At 38.4% G+C, this 23,312-nt stretch overlaps 1 protein-coding gene across 10 annotated transcripts in view; it reads right to left on the reverse strand.

The window, feature by feature from the left end:
- LOC150104358 (intermembrane lipid transfer protein VPS13A-like) overlaps nucleotides 1-23,312 on the reverse strand; it is a 2,072,875-nt gene that overhangs the window by 503,045 nt on the left and 1,546,518 nt on the right. For all 10 annotated transcript variants that reach the window (XM_090396324.1, XM_090396319.1, XM_090396320.1 and 7 more), the window contains one exon: nucleotides 12,269-12,487. In XM_090396324.1, the coding sequence (XP_090252450.1) occupies nucleotides 12,269-12,487 (219 nt within the window). The remainder of the gene's footprint in view (nucleotides 1-12,268; nucleotides 12,488-23,312) is intronic.

Genomic DNA, 23,312 nt, shown 5'->3' on the forward strand with positions numbered 1-23,312 from the left:
TCTCGGTAACATTAGTTAACATAGGAATCACGTGGTGAGCAGTCATGGTTCCCCCCTCTATCTTGCATGAAATGTTTCCCCTCACTCACACAGGTCCGAAAGTTTTTTAATAAGTGGTAGGTCAGTCTCAGAACAACAAAACTTATAAACTTTGGTTTAAAAGAATACATTTATTATAACACTAGAAGATATGCATTTGATTAGACATTCTAAATATACTTGAAACAATAACTTCATTGCTAAATTACCCACTTGTTCAGAATTGAAAGAGTGAATCCCCTCCCTTTTTTAGATTAAGTGATCCAAAATTTCATTCTGGATCACCTAATCTAAAAAAGTGAGCTTAATTGTAATGCAGAGATAGAGATATCTAGTTCAAACTCGATTCATCTTTACAGAATTAATCAATACTCATTTTCTATGTACAATTGTAAGTAAGGTTTACACATGGCATATCAAATGCACACTATTTTAAACTCCAACATGGAAGACAAAGTTCAACTCTGTAAAGTTTCTATGCCCCACACTTTAAGTGTAAGTCAGGCTAACATTCAATACTCCAGCTATTAGCTTCTTCCTAATAAACTGTTCAAGTGTTATGTTCCCTTTTTGGCACAAGTTTAGAATAGCACAAGTCTTCTTGACACAGACAATCAGTCCAACACAGTCACTAAGGCACTATGAGCAAACAAATACGTGGAGCTCTTCAAATCCTTGCCCCCTATTCTTCTTTACATTTACAATTATATAAGATAGATAAAAAGGTTGTACTTTACCATCTTGTCTTTACTAATGGGGTTTCCGTGACTCCCCCCCCCACGCTCTCATTTCGGATATGGTAAGACTTCCGTATTCACTAGCCACTTTCTTCTATGGCTACTGCGACTTACTTATTTCTTCTTCGAAGGTTGTCCTTCGCTGACTTTACATTGGCATGGTTCACCAATGGCTCCTTATTGAAAATCTGGCTTCATTCCACAGGTAGCTTTGTCCGACTCGGTTATAACAGCAACTGGGAGATTGTTGCTGGTCACCGGCGACAAGCTTCCTCAACTATCCAGGCTCGAACGGGAACGCAGGAACAGAAAAACAAGAGAGCGTTTGAACCGCGCCGCTCCTTATATCTTCCTTGCAGATGCCCTCTCTCATTGTCTACGTCATGCACTTAGCTATAGCCAATTGGTTACTTTAACTCTGAACTGTTTAACATGGTTCTAAAATACAGATTTCCTTAGCTTATTTTACAACAATAATTTTAGTCGAGTTGACATACCTTTGAATCATAATATGTACAGTACTCCCTCATCCCTGTTCTTGGAAGCATGTCCTTTCCTTAAGTTTCTATTCTCTCTATGTTGGGTTGGAAACAAATGGCCTACGGATAGTGGGTTAGTTATTTCCGACACAACACCTTCATTCTACCACCACCACCCTTGGTACTATCTTACTCTCCTTTTGCTCTCTAGAAACTTTCCCCATTGCAAGAATTTCATTAAACAGATAAGCTAACAGCACAGCCAGTTCCACAGAACATTTCCTTAATACACATGGTGCAATTCCATCTAGTCACCCTAACCATATTGACATTTAGTGTATAGTCAGTATTTGGAATACATCCTTTTTATTCATTTCTAACACTTCATCACTCATTATCCTTCTAGGAATAAAGCCTGTAATACCAGGTTGGAATACTTATAAAGAGATCATTAAATAGCTCAACTATGTCATCTGCTTTGGTTCCCGATCCCTATCTCCACCCAGCAAGATAATCCATCCACTATTGTTTTTCCTCCTACTCACTACATAGCAAAAAAAAAACCTCCTTGGGATTCTCCTTTGATTACAGTGCGTCTCCTTTCATATTCTAATTTTTCTCTCCTTACAATACTAGTTGTTGTGTTGTGTCCCATTTCTTATAAATTCTTATATCTTTTGATTTCCTTGAAGTCTTGCCAAAGTGTGGCATGTGGTATCTCTGGATCACAAAGGAAATAGGTTTTGGCTCGGGGGTCGAGCCAAAACCAATGTGGCAGACACTTTGTTACCAACCTCTCGTTAAGTCCTAAGAAAATTTATTTATTTAAGCTGCGCTACTTAGGACACTTAGATTAATTAGAATGTTAATCAAGTAGTTGGTAAGAAGTGAACAAAGATAACACAAGATATGCAATCGTGACCATGAATTGTGTTCAAAATTCTCCCGCCCAGATTCGTAACTAACTTTACAAGTGGTGCATCGAATTCCATAAAGAGACAAAATTAGTTAAAGAAAAACAAGGTTTATTTAGCATAATGTACATACTGTTAACAATACAAAATTAGAAAGGATCCATTAAAAATCTAGTTAAGGAATAATTCATATCTGATAACTCTTATACCTTTCACATAAGACCCCATCAAAATTCAATCTACCTAAGTTATTCTACATATAACATCACATAACATATTTCTTACACTTTAATCTATATCTTTACAATCTCAGTCAACTCTTACTCTATAGATCAAATCCTGTTTAAACATTCTTAAATACATGCAATATTCAGATTCATACAGTGTTTGTCCTTTCATAATCTTCTACAACAAAAAGCCCTTTTTTCATGCAGTCTCTCTTAATTGCTATCTCTGAGTCTCTTTTCATTAAAGTTCTACACAATATTAATTTCTGGATTCTCACATATATCAAATAATAAATTGTCTACTTATCCATACTCTTTTGTTGCTTTCTTTCTGATCATCGATGTCTGAACGCGATTATCTCTTTGACTTCCTTTATCACAGCACTTCGGACATGTACATTCCTCGACGTTCCACGCAGCATAGCCTGCTGCAGTATCACGGGATTAGATTTCCCACTGATGAACCGTCTGGTCTATCGCTGGCATGTGATCAGACGGTACACCCAGAGCTCCGATCGACCACGAGGTGAACACAGGATACCAGAGAGAAGTCTGGGATGGGGGTGTTCTAACCCTTTTATACTTACTCCCTAACGGTGACCACCATAACTTTGGCCGTTCACGTGGCACGCAGAATTTGCGTGCCATGTGAATGCAAATTCTGTCACGTGTGCCTGACGTCATACTGTCCGATTGTCTCCCGCCGCTTCTAAGCACGTTCTGCGAGCACGAGACCACTCGGGGCAACTGTCTGCTTTGCCCCCCCCCCCCAAAAAAAAAACTTCAAGCTTATGTTACCCAGATTATGTTGGTCTGGTTCTTACACGCAGCATATTCACAATAAGGGTTAATTCACACTAAAGATAATGTCGACCTTAATTCAGTATTAAATTATACACATAATATTTGCACACCTTTCCTACATATTGTTTTCTTTTATACAAGTAAATAATATCTCATTATTTTACAATTCTTTCTTTTCTTATTATTGTATTCAAAACTATTCATACCTAGATACCAAGCATATTTTAATGTTCCTTATTGGGTGTTTGCTCTGTTATGCAATGAGAAGATGAAACTTTAATATTCCAACTTGTCAGGGTATAACAAAGTCCCCCCTTCAAATGAAAATTTTTCCTAAACTTTGTGTATTCAAGTTTTCCTCACTTCAACTGGGGGGTTTCTAACAGAGATCTCACCGTCTTTCCCCTTCCCCCCCCTTTTTTTTCTGTTATAAACAGCTTTTATTATAGAAGAACCGTGTGCATCTCAGGTTATATCTATCTTCTCCTCCACAGCAGAAAAGTGTTTCTTTCTCTGGATTTTCTTTCTTTCCTTTTTTCAACTTAATTCTGTTTGCCAAAGAAATACTTCGTGAATTGGAGGCATTGGGTCCTGCCAAGTTCTTTGTCACGATGGAGACTTAGTCTTCTTGATTTCTTCCTTTTATCTGTTCTATCTCCATCCTCCTTTATCTTTCGTACAGCTGACCGAGGCTTATTCAAGACTAGGTTTCCTGTATTCGGGTTCCTTTTATCAGAGGCTCGTTCAATCAAGGGGTATACCCTTGTTCTGTGGCCTACCTTACCGTTGTGCCGGGGGTCTGAGGTTATATCTAGTTTGCCTTGATGCTTCACCTTCATTCTCACTGCTACACTTCTCTCCTCTCTCTCTCTCTCTCTGGATGAGGTTCTCTAGTTCAAGTACTCTCCCTCTGGGCATTCTTTGTGTCTGTAATATCCGTTGCAGTAGTTACCTTCAGCAAGACTTTCCTCACCCCTTTCTAATTCATCCTTACTTCTCCCTCTTGCTTTGGATTTCTCATTTGGCCTTCGATCCTTCTGGAGGATTCCTCCCTTCTCCCCATATAACCTTTCTATGGAGTCTCCTTAACAAACCAGCCTCTCTGATCGAGTCTTATACAGTTTGAGTCTGTCTGAGTGCACTATCCAGGTTCTTGCCCTGTTGGAGATTTCCTTGATCTTAAATGTTACCGGGGATAATTTCTCTTGGATTACGAATGGCCCCACACCAATCCTTCCAAACTTACCCCCTTTCTTGTTTATGGAGCCATGTTCCATTAGGATGAGGTTGCCTGGGGTTAGATCTTTTTATTTCCTTATTTTATTGGCATAATTCCTAGCCCTTTGGGAACATGACTCACTTGACCTGGCTACCATATCATAAGCTATCTTGTTGTTACTCACTAGATCCTTTAGGTAGACATCAATGTCAGGAAACCCAGAATCCACATGGGTATTCCTGAAGTCACAGAGAAAAGCGGGCTCAAAACCATAGAGGATTACGGCAGGAGCTTTCTTTATGGCGGTATGTAGGGCGGTTCTGCACGCGAACAGGGTATGTTCTAAGAAAGCATCCCAATTTGAGATATGTTCATCGGCCAGTTTGGATAGGGTAAGTTTCAAGGTTCTATTCAGCCATTCACACATCCCATTTCCTTGAGGATGGTATGGTGTGGTGAATAGCTTCTTTACATTTAGTAGCTTACACAGCTGTAGCATTACTTCTGCCATGAAGTTAGAACCTTGATCAGAAAGAAGTGTTTGTGGGGTTCCATATCAGGAGATTATTAGTTTAAAAAATTTATTGGCCACTGTCTGAGTGGTTTGGTCTTTGATAGCCACAGCCTCTGGATATCGGGAGAACATATCCACAATCACCAATATGAATCTATTTCCTTTCTTGGTGACAGGGAGAGGTCCCACAATATCCATGGCTACAGCTTGGAATGGGTGACAAGGTGTTGGTGTCGATTGAAGAGGGGCCTTACCCAGGACACTGGACTTCTTTTGGCACAGGTGACAGGAAGACACATATGCTTCAATGTCACCCCTCATCCCTTTCCAGATGTATCTACTCCGTACACGATTCCAGGTCCTATGCACACCTTGATGGCCTGCCAAGCCAGAATCATGGAAGGTATAGAGGACCCAGGGGATCATGAGCTTTGGGACTACAATCTTATCCCTCCACCTTCCTGTAAGATCCTGCCTGGAAAGTAAGAGTCCATCTTGATCGAGGTGCAGGGTATGATGAAAAGACCTGGTATCTGGTGACCCTTCCCCTCTAAGGATCATTTCATATAACTTTCCCCATTCTGGATCCTTCTTCTGTTCCTCTATGATGTGGAGCTTGTCCCAGATCTGGTTTTCAAGGGATGTAACTCCCTTCTTGTTTACCTCTTCTGCCACTGGAAAGGCTCCTCTTCAGGACTAGAACCATCTCTGTGAGTGGAGTTGAGTGACCTTGATAAATAGTCTGCTACTACGTTAGTAGAACCAGGGATATATTTTACCTCTAGATTAAACTCTTGAATCTCTAGCACCCACTGGATGATCCTCTGATTCTTGTCCTTCATAGATGATATGAAGGATAGAGGCTTGTGGAGAGAGCGTAACCCTGAGGAAACTGAAATGCATGTTGGCTCAACAACATGCATTTCAGTTTCCTCAGGGATAAAATGATGGCAAGCGCTTCTTTCTTGATCACCGAATAGTTAACCTCAGAGGTGGATAGCTTGTGGCTGATGAAAGTTATAGGCCTAAATCCCTCTCCTTCCTCTTGCTCCATGACTGGGGCAATAGTGTCCTTAGAGGCATCCGCCGAACGGTAGAACACATGACCTAATCTGGGATAGGTTAACAATCGTGATCGAGTTAAGGCTAAATTTAGGAGGCGATGCACCGGTTGCTGTTCCCCTCCTCACTCAAACTTTCCCCCCTTTTTTTGTTAGTTTAACAATTGGCTGCATCAGACTAGAGCACTCAGGTATGAATCTCCGGTAAAAATTCACCATACCCAAGTACCTCCTAACCTGTCTGATGGTGGTGGGAATCTTAGCATCCAATATGGTAGTCACATTTGCCTCAGTGGGATTTACTCCACTCTCACTCACCACATGGCCCAAATATTCCACTTCCCTGAGAAAGAACTGGCACTTTGAATATTTCAGGGAGAGTTGGGCCTTGTCTAATCTATCCATAGCCTTTGTCAACAGCCTACAGTGTTCCCCAATGCAGGATGAGTATACCAGGAGATCATCCTGGAAGCAGATTACCCCTTCTCCCAACATTTCAGATAGGACCGAATTCATTAAGCACTGGAAGCTCATTGTTGAGTCCCTTGCTCCCCGAGGGAGTCGGCACATCTGGTACTTTTGCCACCTTGTGGTAAAGGCAAAGTACTTTCTGTCCTCCTTCCTCAAGGGGATCTGGAAATATCTAGAGTTTAAATCCAATTTGTAAAGAATTTAGCTTCTCCCTGGCCTATCAGTAAGTCCTCTATCCTACACACGGGAAAGTCTATAGGCTTGGTGACCTTATTTATTTCTCTTAGATCTAAGACAAATCTCAAACCGCCACTTGGCTTTTCTACCAGAATGAATGGACTATTCCACCTTGAATTAGATCTCTCAATAATTCTGGCCTTCTCATATTCTGATAACAATTTCTTGAGCTCATCAGTGTGCTTAAGTGGCGTCTGATATTGCTTCACATGTATAGGCACATCAGATGTGACCTGAACTGAGTGTTGTACCTTACTGGTGCAGGAGAGTGAACTGATCTCTTCAGTAGACACTCGAGGGAAGCGGTGGAACAGGGTTTCAAAAAACTCCTCAATTCGTCTTCTTTCTATGTCTGATCTAACTTACTTAGTGGCCTCCTGGGTCATTTTCCTCGTCCACTGGTTGGTATTCTCCTCACAATCCCTTATTCCAACTTCCATGGCTTTGTTCAATTCGCTGGTACTCCTTGCTCCACTGTCAAGTTTGTATCTCATTCCACATAAGGACAGAGTCCTGCTACCAAAGTCACATGCGAACTTGTTTCTTTCCAGAAAATCGAGGCCCAGCATGATCTGGTCACCAGTGTCTGCTAATTCGGGTAAGAACAAACATATCATGCGTGGTGTCTACTGGAAAACATGGTATATGGATCGCCACCTTTGCCTTCAATACAGATGAATGTTCGACCCTTGCTATCCCCATGATCCTTATAGGACTGCATAAACTTGTGAAGACATCTGGAGTGGCGTTCCGGAATGCCTTAACCAGTTGCATAGGGATCACAGATATATGAGCTCCAGTGGCAAGGAGAAACTTGCAGGGGACCCCTTCAACATAGCCTTCCACCACAGACAATGGCAGTCCTTTTCCTACTTCTGCCACGGAAACAGTCTGCATTCTAGAACCCTTTTCCACTTCAGATTCCCTTCCTTTCAAACAGAGTAAGGCAGGCACTTTCTCTCTAGGAGTAATTGGCGGTTCATGGTCTACAGGGATGGGGTTTAGTGTGCCGGATTCCCTCTCTAACACAGCCCTCAAAAGAGAGGCTTGGGTCATTCCTTTAATCCTTTTCTGCTCCAGGGCGAGATTGAAGCACCAATCAAAATTCCTGGCTCCCTTCTTAAAAATTACTCCCCTCAAATTATCTTGTAATCCTATTTTAAACTGTTGAAAGGCTAGCCATCTTAGATGGGTGCCTTCCTCTGGGTTTGATATCCTTACAGAATTTGAGATGGACAGTACCCTGTTGAAGAAACTGGTCACTCCTTCATTATTCCCTTGTATACAACTATATAATTTCTTCAATACCTGGGGAGTTCCTCTCTTCTAAGTGAACTTATCAATTAGTATTTCCTTAAACCTTTGGTAATTGGTCGATTCTCTTAAAGGGGGGGAGAACACAAGAAGCTCTTAGCCTTCCCTTGTAAACTATTACGGAGTAGAACTAATAAATGAAAATCAGACCATCCCCCAGCTCCTCCCATACCCTCTACTATGTAGGAAAAAAATGAGATGACATCATCTGAATCCTCCCCCGAGAATTGAGGAAACACTTGTTGTGGATTTATACACCGGATAAACTCATTATCATTCATCCCTGTAGTGCTATTTGGGATGGACATGCTTGCTACCTAAGTTTAACACAATTTCTTATTATCAACTTTTCTTGACAAAATTTTCAAAACTTTCTGAATGGAATTCAAAACCTACTTGCTGTAACTTCTTGATTTAATTATGTAAGTCACATCCTGTTGGCTGCACCATTTGTTGTGTCGTGCCCCATTTTTATAAATTCTTATATCTTTTGATTTCCTTGAAGTTTTGCCAAAGCGTGGCATGTGGTATCTCTGGGTCACAAAGGAAATAGCCCAGGGGTCGAGCCAAAACCTATGTGGCAGACACTTTGTTACCAACCTCTCGTTAAGTCCTAAGAAAATTTATTTATTTAAGCTGCGCCACTTAGGACTCTTAGATTAATTAGAATGTTAATCAAGAAGTTGGTAAGAAGTGAACAAAGATAACACAAGATATGCAATCGTGACCATGAATTGTGTTCAAAATTCTCCCGCCCATATTCGTAACTAACTTTACAAGTGGTGCATCGAATTCCATAAAGAGACAAAATTAGTTAAAGAAAAACAAGGTTTATTTAGCATAATGTACATACTGTTAACAATACAAAATTAGAAAGGATCCATTCAAAATCTAGTTAAGGAATAATTTATATCTGATAACTCTTATACCTTTCACATAAGACCCCATCAAAATTCAATCTACTTAAGTTACTCTACACATAACATATTTCTTACACTTTAATCTATATCTTTACAATCTCAGTCAACTCTTACTCTATAGATCAAATCCTGTTTAAACATTCTTAAATACACACAATATTCAGATTCATACAGTGTTTGTCCTTTCATAATCTTCTACAACAAAAAGCCCTTTTTTCATGCAGTCTCTCTTAATTGCTATCTCTGAGTCTCTTTTCATTAAAGTCCTACACAATATTAATTTCTGGATTCTCACACATATCAAATAATAAATTGTCTACTTATCTATACTCTTTTGTTGCTTTCTTTCTAATCATCGATGTCTGAACGCGATTATCTCTTTGACTTCCTTTATCACAGCACTTCGGACATGTACATTCCTCGACGTTCCACGCAGCATAGCCTGCTGCAGTATCACGGGATTAGATTTCCCACTGATAAACCGTCCGATTGCATGCCAGCGATGGACCTACACCCAGAGCTCCAATCGACCACGAGGTGAACACAGGATACCAGAGAGAAGTCTGGGATGGGGGGGGGGGTGTTCTAACCCTTTTATAGTTTCTCCGTAACGGCCACCACCATAACTTTGGCCGTTCACACGGCACGCAGAATTTTCCGTGACATGTGCCTGACATCGTACTGTCCAATTGTCTCCTGCCGCTTCTAAGCACGTTCCGCGAGCATGAGACCACTCGGGGCAACTGTCTGCTTTGCCCCCTGAACTTCGAGCTTACGTTTACCCAGATTATGTTGGTCTGGTTCTTACATGCATATTCACAATAAGGGTTAATTCACACTAAAGATAATGTTGAACTTAATTCAGTATTAAATTATACACATAATATTTGCACACTTTTCCTACATATTATTTTCTTTTATACAAGTAAATAACATCTCATTATTTTATAATTCTTTCTTTTCTTATTATTGTATTCAAAACTATTCATACCTAGATACCAAGCATATTTTAATGTTCCTTATTGGGTGTTCACTCTGTTATGCAATGATAAGATGAAACTTTAATATTCCAACTTATCAGAGTATAACATAGTCATTTTCCTAGCCTGAGCCTCATATTCTTCATGCAACTGTTCTCAACCGCTCTCTTTATATGTCTTCCATAATCTGTCTTTCTTCTGTAATTCTCTTGTCATTCGATTGATTTGAAATTGCTTGAACTTCTTCACTTGGGTACACAATCTGTCCTTGCTGTCAACAATCTTTATCTTAAGCATCTCCCATGCACTAATGACATGACTCCTCTTCCTTCAGATTCTTTCATCCATTGCACTGCTGTAAACTGGTTTCTAAGTCTATCATATTCGAATGTCTTCCAAGTCAGGATGACATCACTCTCACCAACAGGGACAAGTATTTTATCTCAGTCACAATCAGATATGATGATGCTATGACCAAATCCAGAATTGTGATCATGTTACCTCCATTATATGCTGCCTGAGACACTTTTTCGCTGAAGAAATTCAAAATTCAGTTCACTTATTACTACATGCTGGCTCCTCATCCCAGTTTATATCACTATAGTTGAAGTCTCCCCATAATGATCACTCACTTTGCACTTGCCAAACTAAATTTTCTAAACATTTCTTGCTCATCATGATCTATACTCCCTAGTCTTTAACAACATACCACTAAATATCTTGTCCTATAAATATCCATCTCATACCATATACTCTCAAAGTTTAGTATTATTTTCACTTAGATTCTCCACCCTGAGAGTGCACAATTAATCTCTTATCATGAATCCCACTTCACCATGTTTACTTTCCCTATCCTTCTAAAATATGCTATACCATTCAATTTCTCTCCTTGTTAGAGAATCCTCCTCACTCAATCACGTTTCACTGATACTAACAGCTTTTGGAGAGTCTGAGTCATCAATGCCACAAACTCATTCCCTTTGTTCCTAGTGCTCTTAACATTTGTATACGGAGAAACCAGTGCATTTCCAGCATTTTCATAGCTGTGTGACACACTTGCTTGGCCAAAAAACATATCTCTCTCCAAATCAAAGTCACCACTGCTCCTCCTCCACTCTGCATTATCATACTGGAGCAACACGCCCACTATCTTTCCTCATACACATTTCTGCTGCACTGTCTATGTCTAACATCAACCTCAAAACTTGTGTTACACAATTCATGCTACTTCTCAGGTCATTCGTCCCAACCATTACTATCATCTCCTAAACACTTTCATCCCTCTTCAATGCCATTGCCACACTCTCTATCATTCCACCAAGCAAGGACTGCTCTTTCACATCCCAATTCATTGAATCTCCATACATGATACGCCAAATAGATTCATTCATCCTACCTCCACTAGCATCCCTGGCTCTTATGGTTTCCAATCTCTCTCTCTCTCTCTCTCCTTTCTCTCCCTTCTACCTCTCACCTGGGTACTCCATGATTCCACCTTCTCTCCTCTTTCTGCAATTTCCTCTTTGTCTAATATGAAATATGCTGACAAAATATTCACTCAGCATTTCTGTTGTGTCTTCTACCAATGTTTTTATGTTATAAAAAGAAATTGAGAGTAAGATTAACGTTACACAGCAATATTATTGTATTTTCATTGTTATCTTAAGTGTTCTTACTAACTGAAAATGATGATTTTACATTAGCTAGACTTTAATATAAGCAGATTAGTTAAACCAAGGTTTTATTACTGTTTACTATTTGTTTCACATCAGTTAATAAAATAATGAAGGAAAAAAAAGCTCATAATACAACACTTTATTTTCATAAAAAATGTTCTATATATAAATATTATTATCATAAGACTCCTGAGGAGTCAAAGAGTAATCGCAGGCGGTCCCTTTGTCATGCACACACAGCTCATCGTACCACACATTAAATATATTCAAATTCTCTCTCAGGCAATGCATTTTAATCATTCACAACTTGTTCACACCCTCCTTATAGCTTCTAGGGATGATCTCTTGTTCTCCCCCTATCTCCCACCATTTTATAAAAAATCTCTTCAACATTAATCTCATAACAACTCCTTACCAACTTATACAACTCTATCATATCATTCCTCTTCCTCCTGTCCACTAGACTATGCAATTTACATCTTCTTAACCTTTCTTCACAATCAACATTCAAAATATAATTAAATAGTTTTATTCCAACTTTGACTTATTTCATCATTTCACCAATAATGATTTTTATGTCATGAAAATTTTGAAAGTGCATATTTTGATTCAAATTTTAGTGCATCTTTGCAATAATTTTTACGTAATTAATGTAATAATGTAAACTCATACTGACCCTAAACTGCAACGGTAATCCAGTCTTGTTCACAATCCAGTATGGTACATACAAATAAAGATCAACACTAGACTCACGAGTAATGTGTACGCTAACAGTCAAATGTTTATTTCCTCCTTCAGTATCAGAGTCTGGTTCAAGCATTATAGGACGATGTTCTTCCAAATCAGTGGATAATTCAAGTTTCCCATGCCATGGAATACCAAAATATTGGGATACCTAGATAACAACATTACAAGTAATTTAGGTTTAATAAAAAACAACAAAGCAAAATACAGTTTACTGGATAAAAAATTAAAGTGCAAGGGCATGGCAACAGCTGTAAGATACATGCAGCCCAATTATGTGATTTCCATGAAAAATATGAATCATTATCATTGTGGTTGCTAATAACTCTCCAAACAAAAAACATACTTTTTACTTTACATGCTCACAGTTCAATTATACATCTTCTAGGATGGTTTCCATGATTATTTTTGTAGTTTTTGAAAATATATATTTGATATTTTATACTTTTATTTTGGTACCAAGTGTTTGAGAGTGCAGAATTTGGTGATAGTAGTATCAAGGGTTATGGAAGTAGTATTAAAGTTATGGAAGGAACTATATATGCAGAATTTTTGGTTAAGAAGGGATATATGTAGATTTAAATAAAAATCTACAATGATGAAAACTGAGAAACATATTGATGGATTTGAAAATCAAAGCAAGCCATATAAGTGAATAGTAGACAGCAGGCAGGCAGGCAGGCAGGCAAAAGCCTACCAAAGGTAGGAGAGAGAGCCGTTTGATACAAATGGTCTGTATTTGAGTGAGAGCGGTAGTCTAGAGTTGGGTAGATTGTTGGGTAGAGGAGGGGAGCATGTAGCTAGTCAGGAAAATGAAAAGTAGATTGTGGGATTATATGTGTAAGATACCAAAATTGGTGTGAAATAAGGGACAAAGGAAGATAAAATAAGGATGAAGGGATGGCCTCACTTGGACCAACAGAGTAAAATTACTTTGATGGGATAAGGAATTGTGGGAAGGAAATGGGAACCAGGAAAAAGCTACTGTGCTGATACACCAATGCAAGGAGCATTAGGAATAAGGTTGCAGAGTTTGCTACCTTGATACAGTTAGTCAGTCCACAAATCATTGGTGTCAGTGAGACATGGTTATCAGAGGATGGCATGCTCACATGAATAGAATGTGAAAGATACAGCATTTTTTGAAAAGACAGGAGAGATAACAGAGGAGGTGGAGTATTACTGATGCTTTCAGAACAGTTAAGTCCTTTCAATGTGTAACTTGAAGAAAGCAATAAAGATAATGGCTTTGAGGCAATCTGGTGTGAGGATGAGGTTAGCACAAATTTTAGAAATTTAGTGGGATGTTGATACAACCAGGGAGAGCAGAGGGAGAATATTATGTAATGTTTTCAGACTGATGAATGATAGGAGGTTGACAATAATGAGTGATTTTAACTGTCAAAGTATTGATGGTAAGCAGAAATATATCATGCCTGAGTAAGGAGGTTGCATTTCTTCATCTACTCAGGGATAACTCTTATGCAGCATGTAGTTGAAATAATATGTAGGTCTTGATTGTTAGATTTAATAATATCATCTCATGTGGTGCTAATGGATGTCACCATGATGGCATTGATCATGTGGTTCTGATGTGGAGAGTAACTAGCTAGGTACGAGCTTCATGGAACAAGAGATGTGTGGAATTACAAAGCAGGGCACTGTAATAAATTAAGGGAACAGATTGGTGATGTGTATTGGCTCAAGTAGTTGAAAGGGAGAGAAATCAGTAGTGCCTGGGATTTGGTCCAGAATCAGATACTTATGGATTATAGAATGATTCATTTTCAGTTAAGAACAGATAAAGTTTTACTCCCTACATGTATACTGTCTGTACACAGTATACAGACAGTATACATGTACTGTCTGTAGATTAGAAGCAGCTGTCCTTATATAGTGAGCAACATGCCCTTCCCAACAGCCACTATACTGCAGATGCAAAAGTACTTTTATTGTATCACTGAATAAAGCAGAGACATGTTCAGTCTGTGTAATATATCGTATTTGCCAGCATATAAGACGCACCCCCTTTTTTGTACACATTTTTTAGGAAAAAAAACTTTATCACTGAATATTATAATGAATTTACAGTATTTCAAATATAAAGTAATGAGTAGGTCTACTTTCAAAAAAATACCTAATCTAACTAGGAAAGACTACCCACCTTTTAAAATTCTTCGTCAAAAAACCCAGAAATTCATCTCCAGAGCTAAATGAAGAGACACTTGAAACCTCTTCTGAATCAGAATCTGAGTCCTCATACAACAAATTGTCCTCTGTACCGTCCATTGCATTACTAATTCCACACTTCCTAAATGATTTAACCACTGTCTCAGTTTTCACAGCATCCCATGAAGCTTTGACCCACTCACAAACTTGCGAAATGCTAGGCCTCTTCCTTCTTTCTGATGGCGTAACCCCAAAATCTGAAGACTGCATCCAGCTGTTCCACTTCTCCTTCATAAATCCCTTAAATGGGATATTAATACAGACATCAAAAGGTTGAAGCTGACTAGTTAGACCTCCTGGAATTACAGCTAACTGAGTTTTCAATTTCTTGAGTTCATTTGTAACATCGTCTGTTCTGTGAGAACGAAATTTTTTCCCATACTAGCAGGGCAGGCTTCTTCAATAGTCTGCCGGAGTGCCTAGACCAAATGTTATCTATCCATAACTGGAATACTAGAATGTATTCCAGTAACTGGAATGCTCTCACACACTGCAAGGAAGCAAGAAGAAAATTTCCAGAAATGAAAGTAATAAAAAACTGAGGATTGGCATATATAAGACACACCCTGTTTTTCAGACCTATTTTCAAAGAAAAAAAGTGCATCTTATAAGCCGGCAAATATGATATTTGTCAACAAATAGTGCCATTAGAGACAACTGGAATAAAAAATGGCACTATTTAATGAAACACATGTCCCTTCCCACAGAAACTATGCTGCAATTACTCAAGCAAAACACAGTACCATAGTTCTCCCCCCCCCAATCCCATCCGCATTCAACCCCAGTCTGCAAATATTAAATGGAAAATTCCAGAAATAAACAATTTATAATTACATCAGCAAAGTGGTTATTGGATCCAACTTTATTCAAAGCCAAATGCTTATCGAAACTCCCAAAATTTTGTAAGTTAACCTGAGAGCTTACGAGAATACAAATCTCAGTATCCCCAAGTTGCCTTAGCTTGCACTACTTAACTTAGCAGTTAAGGCAACTAGGGGATGCTGAGGATTGTATTCTCATAAGCTCTCAGGTCAACTTACGAAACTTTCATAGTTTCTACAAATATTCATCTTTGAAGTAATGGTGGATCTAATATCCACTTTGCCTAAGTAATTTTATGTCGCTGAAATGAAGTCATATGGCTCTCTCTGTTAGTAATAGACCATTCATAAGTTTTAAATTGTGTACCTTACTGAGAAAGTTATCAGATCGACTGTCGCGATACTGCAGTGCTTGTGTTCAAGCAACCCATATTCTACTTATGGCCCAAAGCACAAGTGTAGAGATGCTTGCAATTCAGATATTCCAAAGAGAAGTTGTAAAGTGCTTTCTTTTAAGTGAAAAAGGTGAAAATTCTCAACTTCGTAAAATAATAATAATAATAAAAAGTATGCTGAGGTTGCTAAGATTCCATTCACATTCAGATAACTTTTATTAGAGTATGCTGTTATAATTGTTCTATTTTATTATTAGTTTTGTTGTTAATCTCTTACTGTGCCTAATTTAGAAATTAAACTTTATCATAGATATGTATGTATAAGAAAAAACATAGTATATATAAGGTTTGGTACTATCCACAGTTTCAAGTATCCGTGGGGTATCTTGGAAAGTATCCCCCTGTGGATAAGGGGATGGGGACTACTGTATCTAACTAAAAACAATTATCCTAACATTTGTTCAAATTTTTAATTATATGAAATGAGTGTTTGTTCAATTGCATTTGAAATTTTTGATGTCATTAAGACATATCACAAATGTTAACTTCAAATAAAATTCTACCAAAAAAGTTGTAACTAATGCCATATAAACTTTGTGTCAGTGAGCCTGCCCATCCACCCAACATGGAAGTGGCACACAAATGATAATGAAAAGTCCTGTGGGTACAATAAATGTGCTAAACACTTCCTGACATGAACATGTTTAAGTAACCTTGATTAACCTTGATGTTAATCAAGGTTACTTAAACATGTTCATGTCAGGAAGTGTTTAGCACATTTATTGTACCCACAGGACTTTTCATTATCATTTGTGTGCCACTTCCATGTTGGGTGGATGGGCAGGCTCACTGACACAAAGTTTATATGGCATTAGTTACAACTTTTTTGGTAGAATTTTATTTGAAGTTAACATTTGTGATATGTCTTAATGACATCAAAAATGTTAATAGTTCAATAAGGCTGTGGGACTGGATGGGATATCACCACATATATTATGGGAATGTGCAAAAGGACTTGTAGTATCCGTGACTTGGTTGTTCAACAGAAGTCTAGCAACGGAGTTCCTAGAAGTCTAGGAACAGTCCCAAATGAGTAAAAAGAAAGAAATATAGTACCACTGCAAAGTGGGGAGAATTCAAATCAGTATAGACAAACTATAGGCCATGGTGTATATCAAGTGTAATGGTGAAGGTGCTGGAGACAGAATAGAAACCTGGATTGATGATAATGGAAATCTTTCAAGAGAAGCATCATGATGGGTTTGTTAAGAGGAGATCATTCTCTAGTAACTTGGTTCCATTTTATAATAGGGTGACAAGCATATTGGATGGGGGGTATGCTTATACAGTGATTTATTTGAATTTTTCTTAGGCATATGATCAAGAATCACATGATAAACTGCTGTTGAAATTGGACAAGATGGGGATGGATAGTCATTTGGTAGCTTGGTTACAAGGCTGGTTGACTAATAGGAACCAGCAAGTTGTATATGGAGGTGCAGTGTCCCAAAAAAGAAAGGTCACAAGTGAGATGTCACAGGGTTCTGTTCTAGGAATACTGTTGTTTAAGTTATATATGAATGATATAGTTCATAGTGCAAAAGATGACATTAAGTTGTTTGTTCATGATGCTAAATTAGCAAGAGCAATTAGCAATGATGCAGTTCTGACATGTTACAAGGGGAGTTTAATAGGTTGGTGCTTTACGAGTGAGGAATGGGTATGTCATTTCAACGTTGTTAAGTGTAAAGTTATGCATTTTGGCCAGAGAAGATGGAATCAGGTTTACCACATTGGAGGAGCATTGCTTCAGAAGGTGAAGGAAGCAAGGAATCTGGACATCTTGGTAGATAGGGAACCGAAGTTCAAGGGACACATGGTGAAAGTTGTAAGGGTTAGACAAAAAAATTGCTGCTATAATGTGAAGAACGTCAACATGTATGAAAAAGGAGGTCAGAGGTCCAGACTATATATCACTAATTAAAACACATTTGGATTTCTGTGAACAGATTTGGTCACATGGCTATATCAGTGATAGGGAAACATTGGAGAGAGTGCAGAGGTAAATAACTAAGACTGTCTCAGGAATCTGGAATATTGAGTATGAGGACAGATTGAGGGAATGTGGTCTTCAGAGCTTGGCTACTAGGAGGAGGAAGGGTGGTATGACTGAGACATATAAGCTGGTGAGAGGAGCCTACCAAATAAATACAGGGGAATTAATAAATAGGATAATGGGTGATGCAAGAACAAGAGGTTGTCCATGGACACTGTACAAAGGTCATGTAAGTAAAGAGGTGAAAAAGAGATTTTTTTGCTTGGCAGATGGTAAATGAGCAGAATGCATTGCAAGAATGGATAGTGAGTGCTCCAACAATGAATGCATTCAAAGTAAGGTGTGTTGGAAGTTTTTCCACTTGGTTACACTATAAATCAAAGATTCAAGAAATTATTGGGTTGGCAAATAAGTTCGTTCGGTTTTTCAGAGTGGAATGAAACACATTTTATTTAATATGTATAATACATACTAGTCAGTTATATATTGACCCTTTTTATCAATGACCTCTTGCCATCTGTCCATCAACTTCATTATGACGTGTTCATAAAACTCCTGAGGTTTACTGCCAAAAAACTGATCCAGGTGTCTTTTGACAGCCTCCTCACTAGCGAAGGTTTTCCCGTTCAGAGAATTCTGCAACGATCGGAATAAGTGGTAATCGGAAATGCCGGACCTGGCACCTTCTGATTACGGAGGATGCGGCAAAACATCCCAGCCAAGACGTAACAATTTACTCCAGGTTGTTAATGATGTGTGGGTCTGGCGTTGTCATGGTGAAAGACAACTCCTTTCCGATTTGTCAATTCAGGATGTTTTTGTGCTAATTGCACGGGCCAGTCGCTTTAACTGTAAGCAATAGACAGTTGAATCAATTGTTCTGCCTAACGGTAACACCTCGTAGTGGACAACACCTTTATAATCCCACCACACAGAGAGCATGATCTTCTTTGGGTGCAATCCCACTTTTGAGGTTGTTTGCGGCAGTTCGCTCTTGTGCCCCCATGATCTTTTAGGTACCATGTCATCGTACGATCCATTTTTCATCTCCCGTAATCATCCAATTCAAAAATGGGTCATTTTCTTGGTGATGTCGCAGTAAATCACAGATGGATATGCAAGCAGTCATATTGGCCTCAATCAATTCATGCAGCACCCAAACATTGAGTTTTGAAACATATCCCAGCTTGAGCAAATGGTTTTCAATGCTTGTATGGGATATGTTCAGTTCTGCAGCAATCTCCCTCACAAAAATCCATCACTGTTTGTGATGGATTTTTGTCGATGATATCCTTCACAACACTCGAATCAACCTCGGTCAGGCGACCAGCGCGAGGCGCATCACTGACATTAAAATCTCCAGAATGGAATTTGGCAAACCACTTTTGGCATACGCATTCTGTTAAGGCACCATCACCATATACGCTGCATTTTTTTTTTATGGGCCTATGCAGCTCGTTTGCCTTTTTTGAAATAAAAAAGTAAAATATGCCAGTAACGTATGTTATTTCCTTCCATTTCTATATGTTACATACACGCAACTGAAGTAGGCCAAATGAAAATTCACTGAAAGGTTATGTGAAATGTCACCTTTCAAGTGAGCAATAGCGACAGGTGGAGCGGCATAAACTAGTACTAACGCATAAACCGAACGAACTTATTTGTCAACCCAACCCAATATATTCTTAATTTAATCTTTTATCCAAGTGTAAGCAAACAAAGTTTGCGCCTGAAGTAATTTCAGGTGCAATATCACAATGCCATGCTTTATGGGAAGGATCAATACCCAGACCGTTTTCGACCTTTATTGAGGTCTCTTCACTCTGGTTCCCACTGTGGGAGCCAAACAACCAAATGGACCTTTACAGTCTACAGAAAACCCACACAGGTAGATACCTCCATCAATAGTCACGTCAAACCCCCCCACACACACACACACACAACAATTTGGAATTATAAAACTTTAGCCCACTGGGCAAAATCAATTTACTAAAATAACACTGCACTCAACACTCATCCACATAAAAAACACTTTTTTTTGGCCAATGGCCACATCTCCTACCAAATAAAAAGAATTTTAATACAATGTACCCAAACCACCTCTCCCCAACTTCCAAACAAAAATTATAGCTAATTCATCACCATCTGCTATATTCCTGGCATCTCAGAAAAGGTGACCAAGATCTTAAAAAAAAAAAGCACAATTTTGCAACCACTTATAAAGCTAATAGCCCTTATCCGTTCCCCAAAGACTAGCTACAACCTCTGAATTTACCTGGAGTGTACCAGGTACCTAGCAGCCACAACCTTTCATATTATGGACAAATAGGTAGGACAGCCAACATCCATGTATCACAGTATCAGGATTACAACTGATTCCTCCATTATGGCCACTGAATTGTTAATTTCTGCTGTAATGCACTTCTGTTTACCATCAGGGCCACTTTCCTGGCCTGAACCTAACACTTTTTTCTTGCAACTGATTATTACCATGGTCCCAAATCTCGACTTGTATCCACGGTGCCTTCTTCTTCATGATTTCATGCTTAAGCCCCTCATTCATCCATTTTGGTATGGATGAATGAGGGGCTTAAGCATGAAACCTATGTTATTCAGCACTTTGCGCTTCGGAATACATTCACACACTGTTATGTATTTCTTTGTCAGTTCCCAAACATCATGTATTTCCTTATTGATCATCTCCTCATTCCATGCTATTGCTCTGAACTGTCTCCTAAACTTGTCATAAACACAAGCCTTGTAATTACACATAAATCCTCTCCTCATAGAAGGCTTCATATAGCTTGCCACAACCCAGGTGGTCACTTCATGATTACTCTCACCAACTGGATGGAAGTGCAAAACTCTGGTCATGATTACATCCTCTGAAGAAATGATCACATCTTAAACACTCAGTGCTTGCATACCCTCCTTTACATTATGCCTGAGATAGTTGTCTCTCAAGCACTTGCAAAAATTTTCTTTATTCCAAAAAGCTTCATTAAAATCTATACTGCTATATTAAAATCACCCATGTTGAAAGTTTTTTCACTTGATTATTATACCATAAATATACCATAAATGCTAGGAAATTATATTCTTGGTTTCATCCTTTATTCAAGTATAAGCAAATAAAGCTTGCATGTGAAGTAGCTTCATGACTGGGCTATTTGTATATAGAAGCCAATGACTTCACATCAATTGGTATCCCATAATATAACCCACACATCCTTATGGACATGTGTAATGCGGTGCATTATGGGAAGGGCCACTACCCCAGACAGGTTTCAAACTTTATTGAGGTGAAAAAGTAAAGGGATGCTCATCATAGGCCTAGAGCAGTCAGTAGAGGGGTGCAAGAGAGCCTGATAGTATTAAGAGAAAGACAGACAGAGAAAAAGGTCTCAGGTTTTTTATATCATCATATAGCTAAAGGCCATCGGTTTTCCTTTTTCACTTTTTCATATGCAAATTGACAACCAAAACACCAACTGAAAGTAATGTGCAAAGATGACCGATACCCAGGTGGTTAGCCTTATCTGAGTTTAACCGCTTTGAGTTGGTCTTCTCTGCCTGGGATTGTCTCCAGTCGTCCCTGCAAATGACCATGAGTCCACATTGTACTAAGAGGATGGAAACATTTAAAAAAGTATGATCTCTATTAGGTTTTGGAATGAGGATGGTACAGACTGCTACAGATTCACTTGGCATATATCATGATGAGAGAAAATAATTTAAACAGTATAACTAGAATGAGAAGAATAAAATTCCAGGCAGCATGGTAAAGTTCTATCCCTAGAACATCACATCCTGGGAATTTTCTTGTCTGGCATTCTTTATATGCTGTGGTAACTTCAGATGCTGTCATGGATCTGTCAAGCCCATATTGGATATGAACAGGAAAGCCACTAATGTTCCAAGAGTTATAATTTCCCACAGTACTATTGTCCACCATGTCCACCACTCAAGACATCCTTGAGTCCTTTCTTTGCAGAATTTAGTGAATTGTCTATTGAAGAATGGAGCTGAAGGGTAATCTGCTAAGTACTGTCATATTCTTATTTTAAAATTCTTTCTGTTACTCATTTCTGCCTTTCCACTTCTATCTCTATGTTAATGTTTCTAATTTATGTGGCTACATTCTATACCATTGTGCTGGTTTGTTATGAACCAGTTTCTCTCTTTATACAGGCCTTTCAACTTTTTTCTTTTTGGGAAAGCCTGTTCCTTTTCCTCATTCAATCATATTCTGTTTCACTGCTTGTTTGAATTTTAACCACATATTCAAGTTCCAGGTAACATTTACCAATTTGAACAGAGGGTCAGAAATTTGGTTGAAAAGATCAACTGAAAATTTGGTGGACGTCTCTACAGACTAGAACTTATCTCTATTTGTTCCATGCAGCAGAATTTAGTTATAACTGAATTATCCTATTTATAAGGGAAGAAGAAATATGAATTTGATCAAGACGTGTACCAACAGGTTTACAGTAGTTTCGCCTCTTATTCATCAGCCATTTTGTGTCCACTTCTGAATGAAGACCTCAAATAAAGTCCTCCATTCAGTCCTATCTTGTATTTTTCTATGCTACTGGCTTCCAGCATCTTCAACTTGCTGTAAATTTTTAGTCAAAGTCCATGTTTTATTTCCATATGTCATGACCAGAAGTATACAACTGTCAAATATTTTTCCTTTCTTTCAGTGTTGCACAGTGATCAGCATTCATTTTAGCAATTATGGACTTTACAACTGTGTTATAAATAACCATTTAAATTTCCCAACTTTCGACCTTCATATTACGGTCACCATCTGGAGAATATACAAATATACAAGGAAAAGCTGAGTTACATTTCACACAGTAAGCTAAAGAAACGATGATTTGCTCACTGGTTATTCTAAGGGCATAACCTCTAGTGAAAAAAAAAAAAAAAAAAAACAGATAAATTTACAAATTAATTAATTATTTAGAAACTACATCAAAGCTAAATTCTATTTAAGATAACATGAGAGAAACATAATTTCTATAGATAGCCTTCTTTCAGTAACAATGATGTCCTATTTTTAACATAAATAGGACATCGTTTAGGATCATAAATAGGATCAAGCATATGGAAGGCACAATATGTGCCTTCCATATGCTTGAATTTTTAGACCATCATTATTGTTCAGATTGGGGTAGTTGATAAGAATCCGACAGGCTTCCTTAAATTTCTGTTCATACCATGTTTTGGTGTGATGTAAACAAATGGTGCTTTTCCAGTCAATTCTATGTAAAGTGTTCAGGACATGATCAAAAACGCCAGCTTCACCATAGTTATTACATTTAATGTGTCGTTTAAGTTCTTTTTGTCTCATAGGTTTTGTGCGTCCTGTTTCCCCTATATGTGGCAGATTACAAGTGCAATAAATACGGTATACTCCAGGGTGGGCCAGCTGACGGAGTGGGTCTTTGGATGAGTGAAGTAAGCTTTTTA

This window comes from Typopeltis vanoorti, chromosome 8 (assembly GCF_054136105.1).
Source record: "Typopeltis vanoorti isolate ZY-2024b chromosome 8, IOZ_Tvanoo_1.0, whole genome shotgun sequence".
NCBI classification, from domain to species: Eukaryota; Metazoa; Arthropoda; class Arachnida; order Uropygi; family Thelyphonidae; genus Typopeltis; species Typopeltis vanoorti.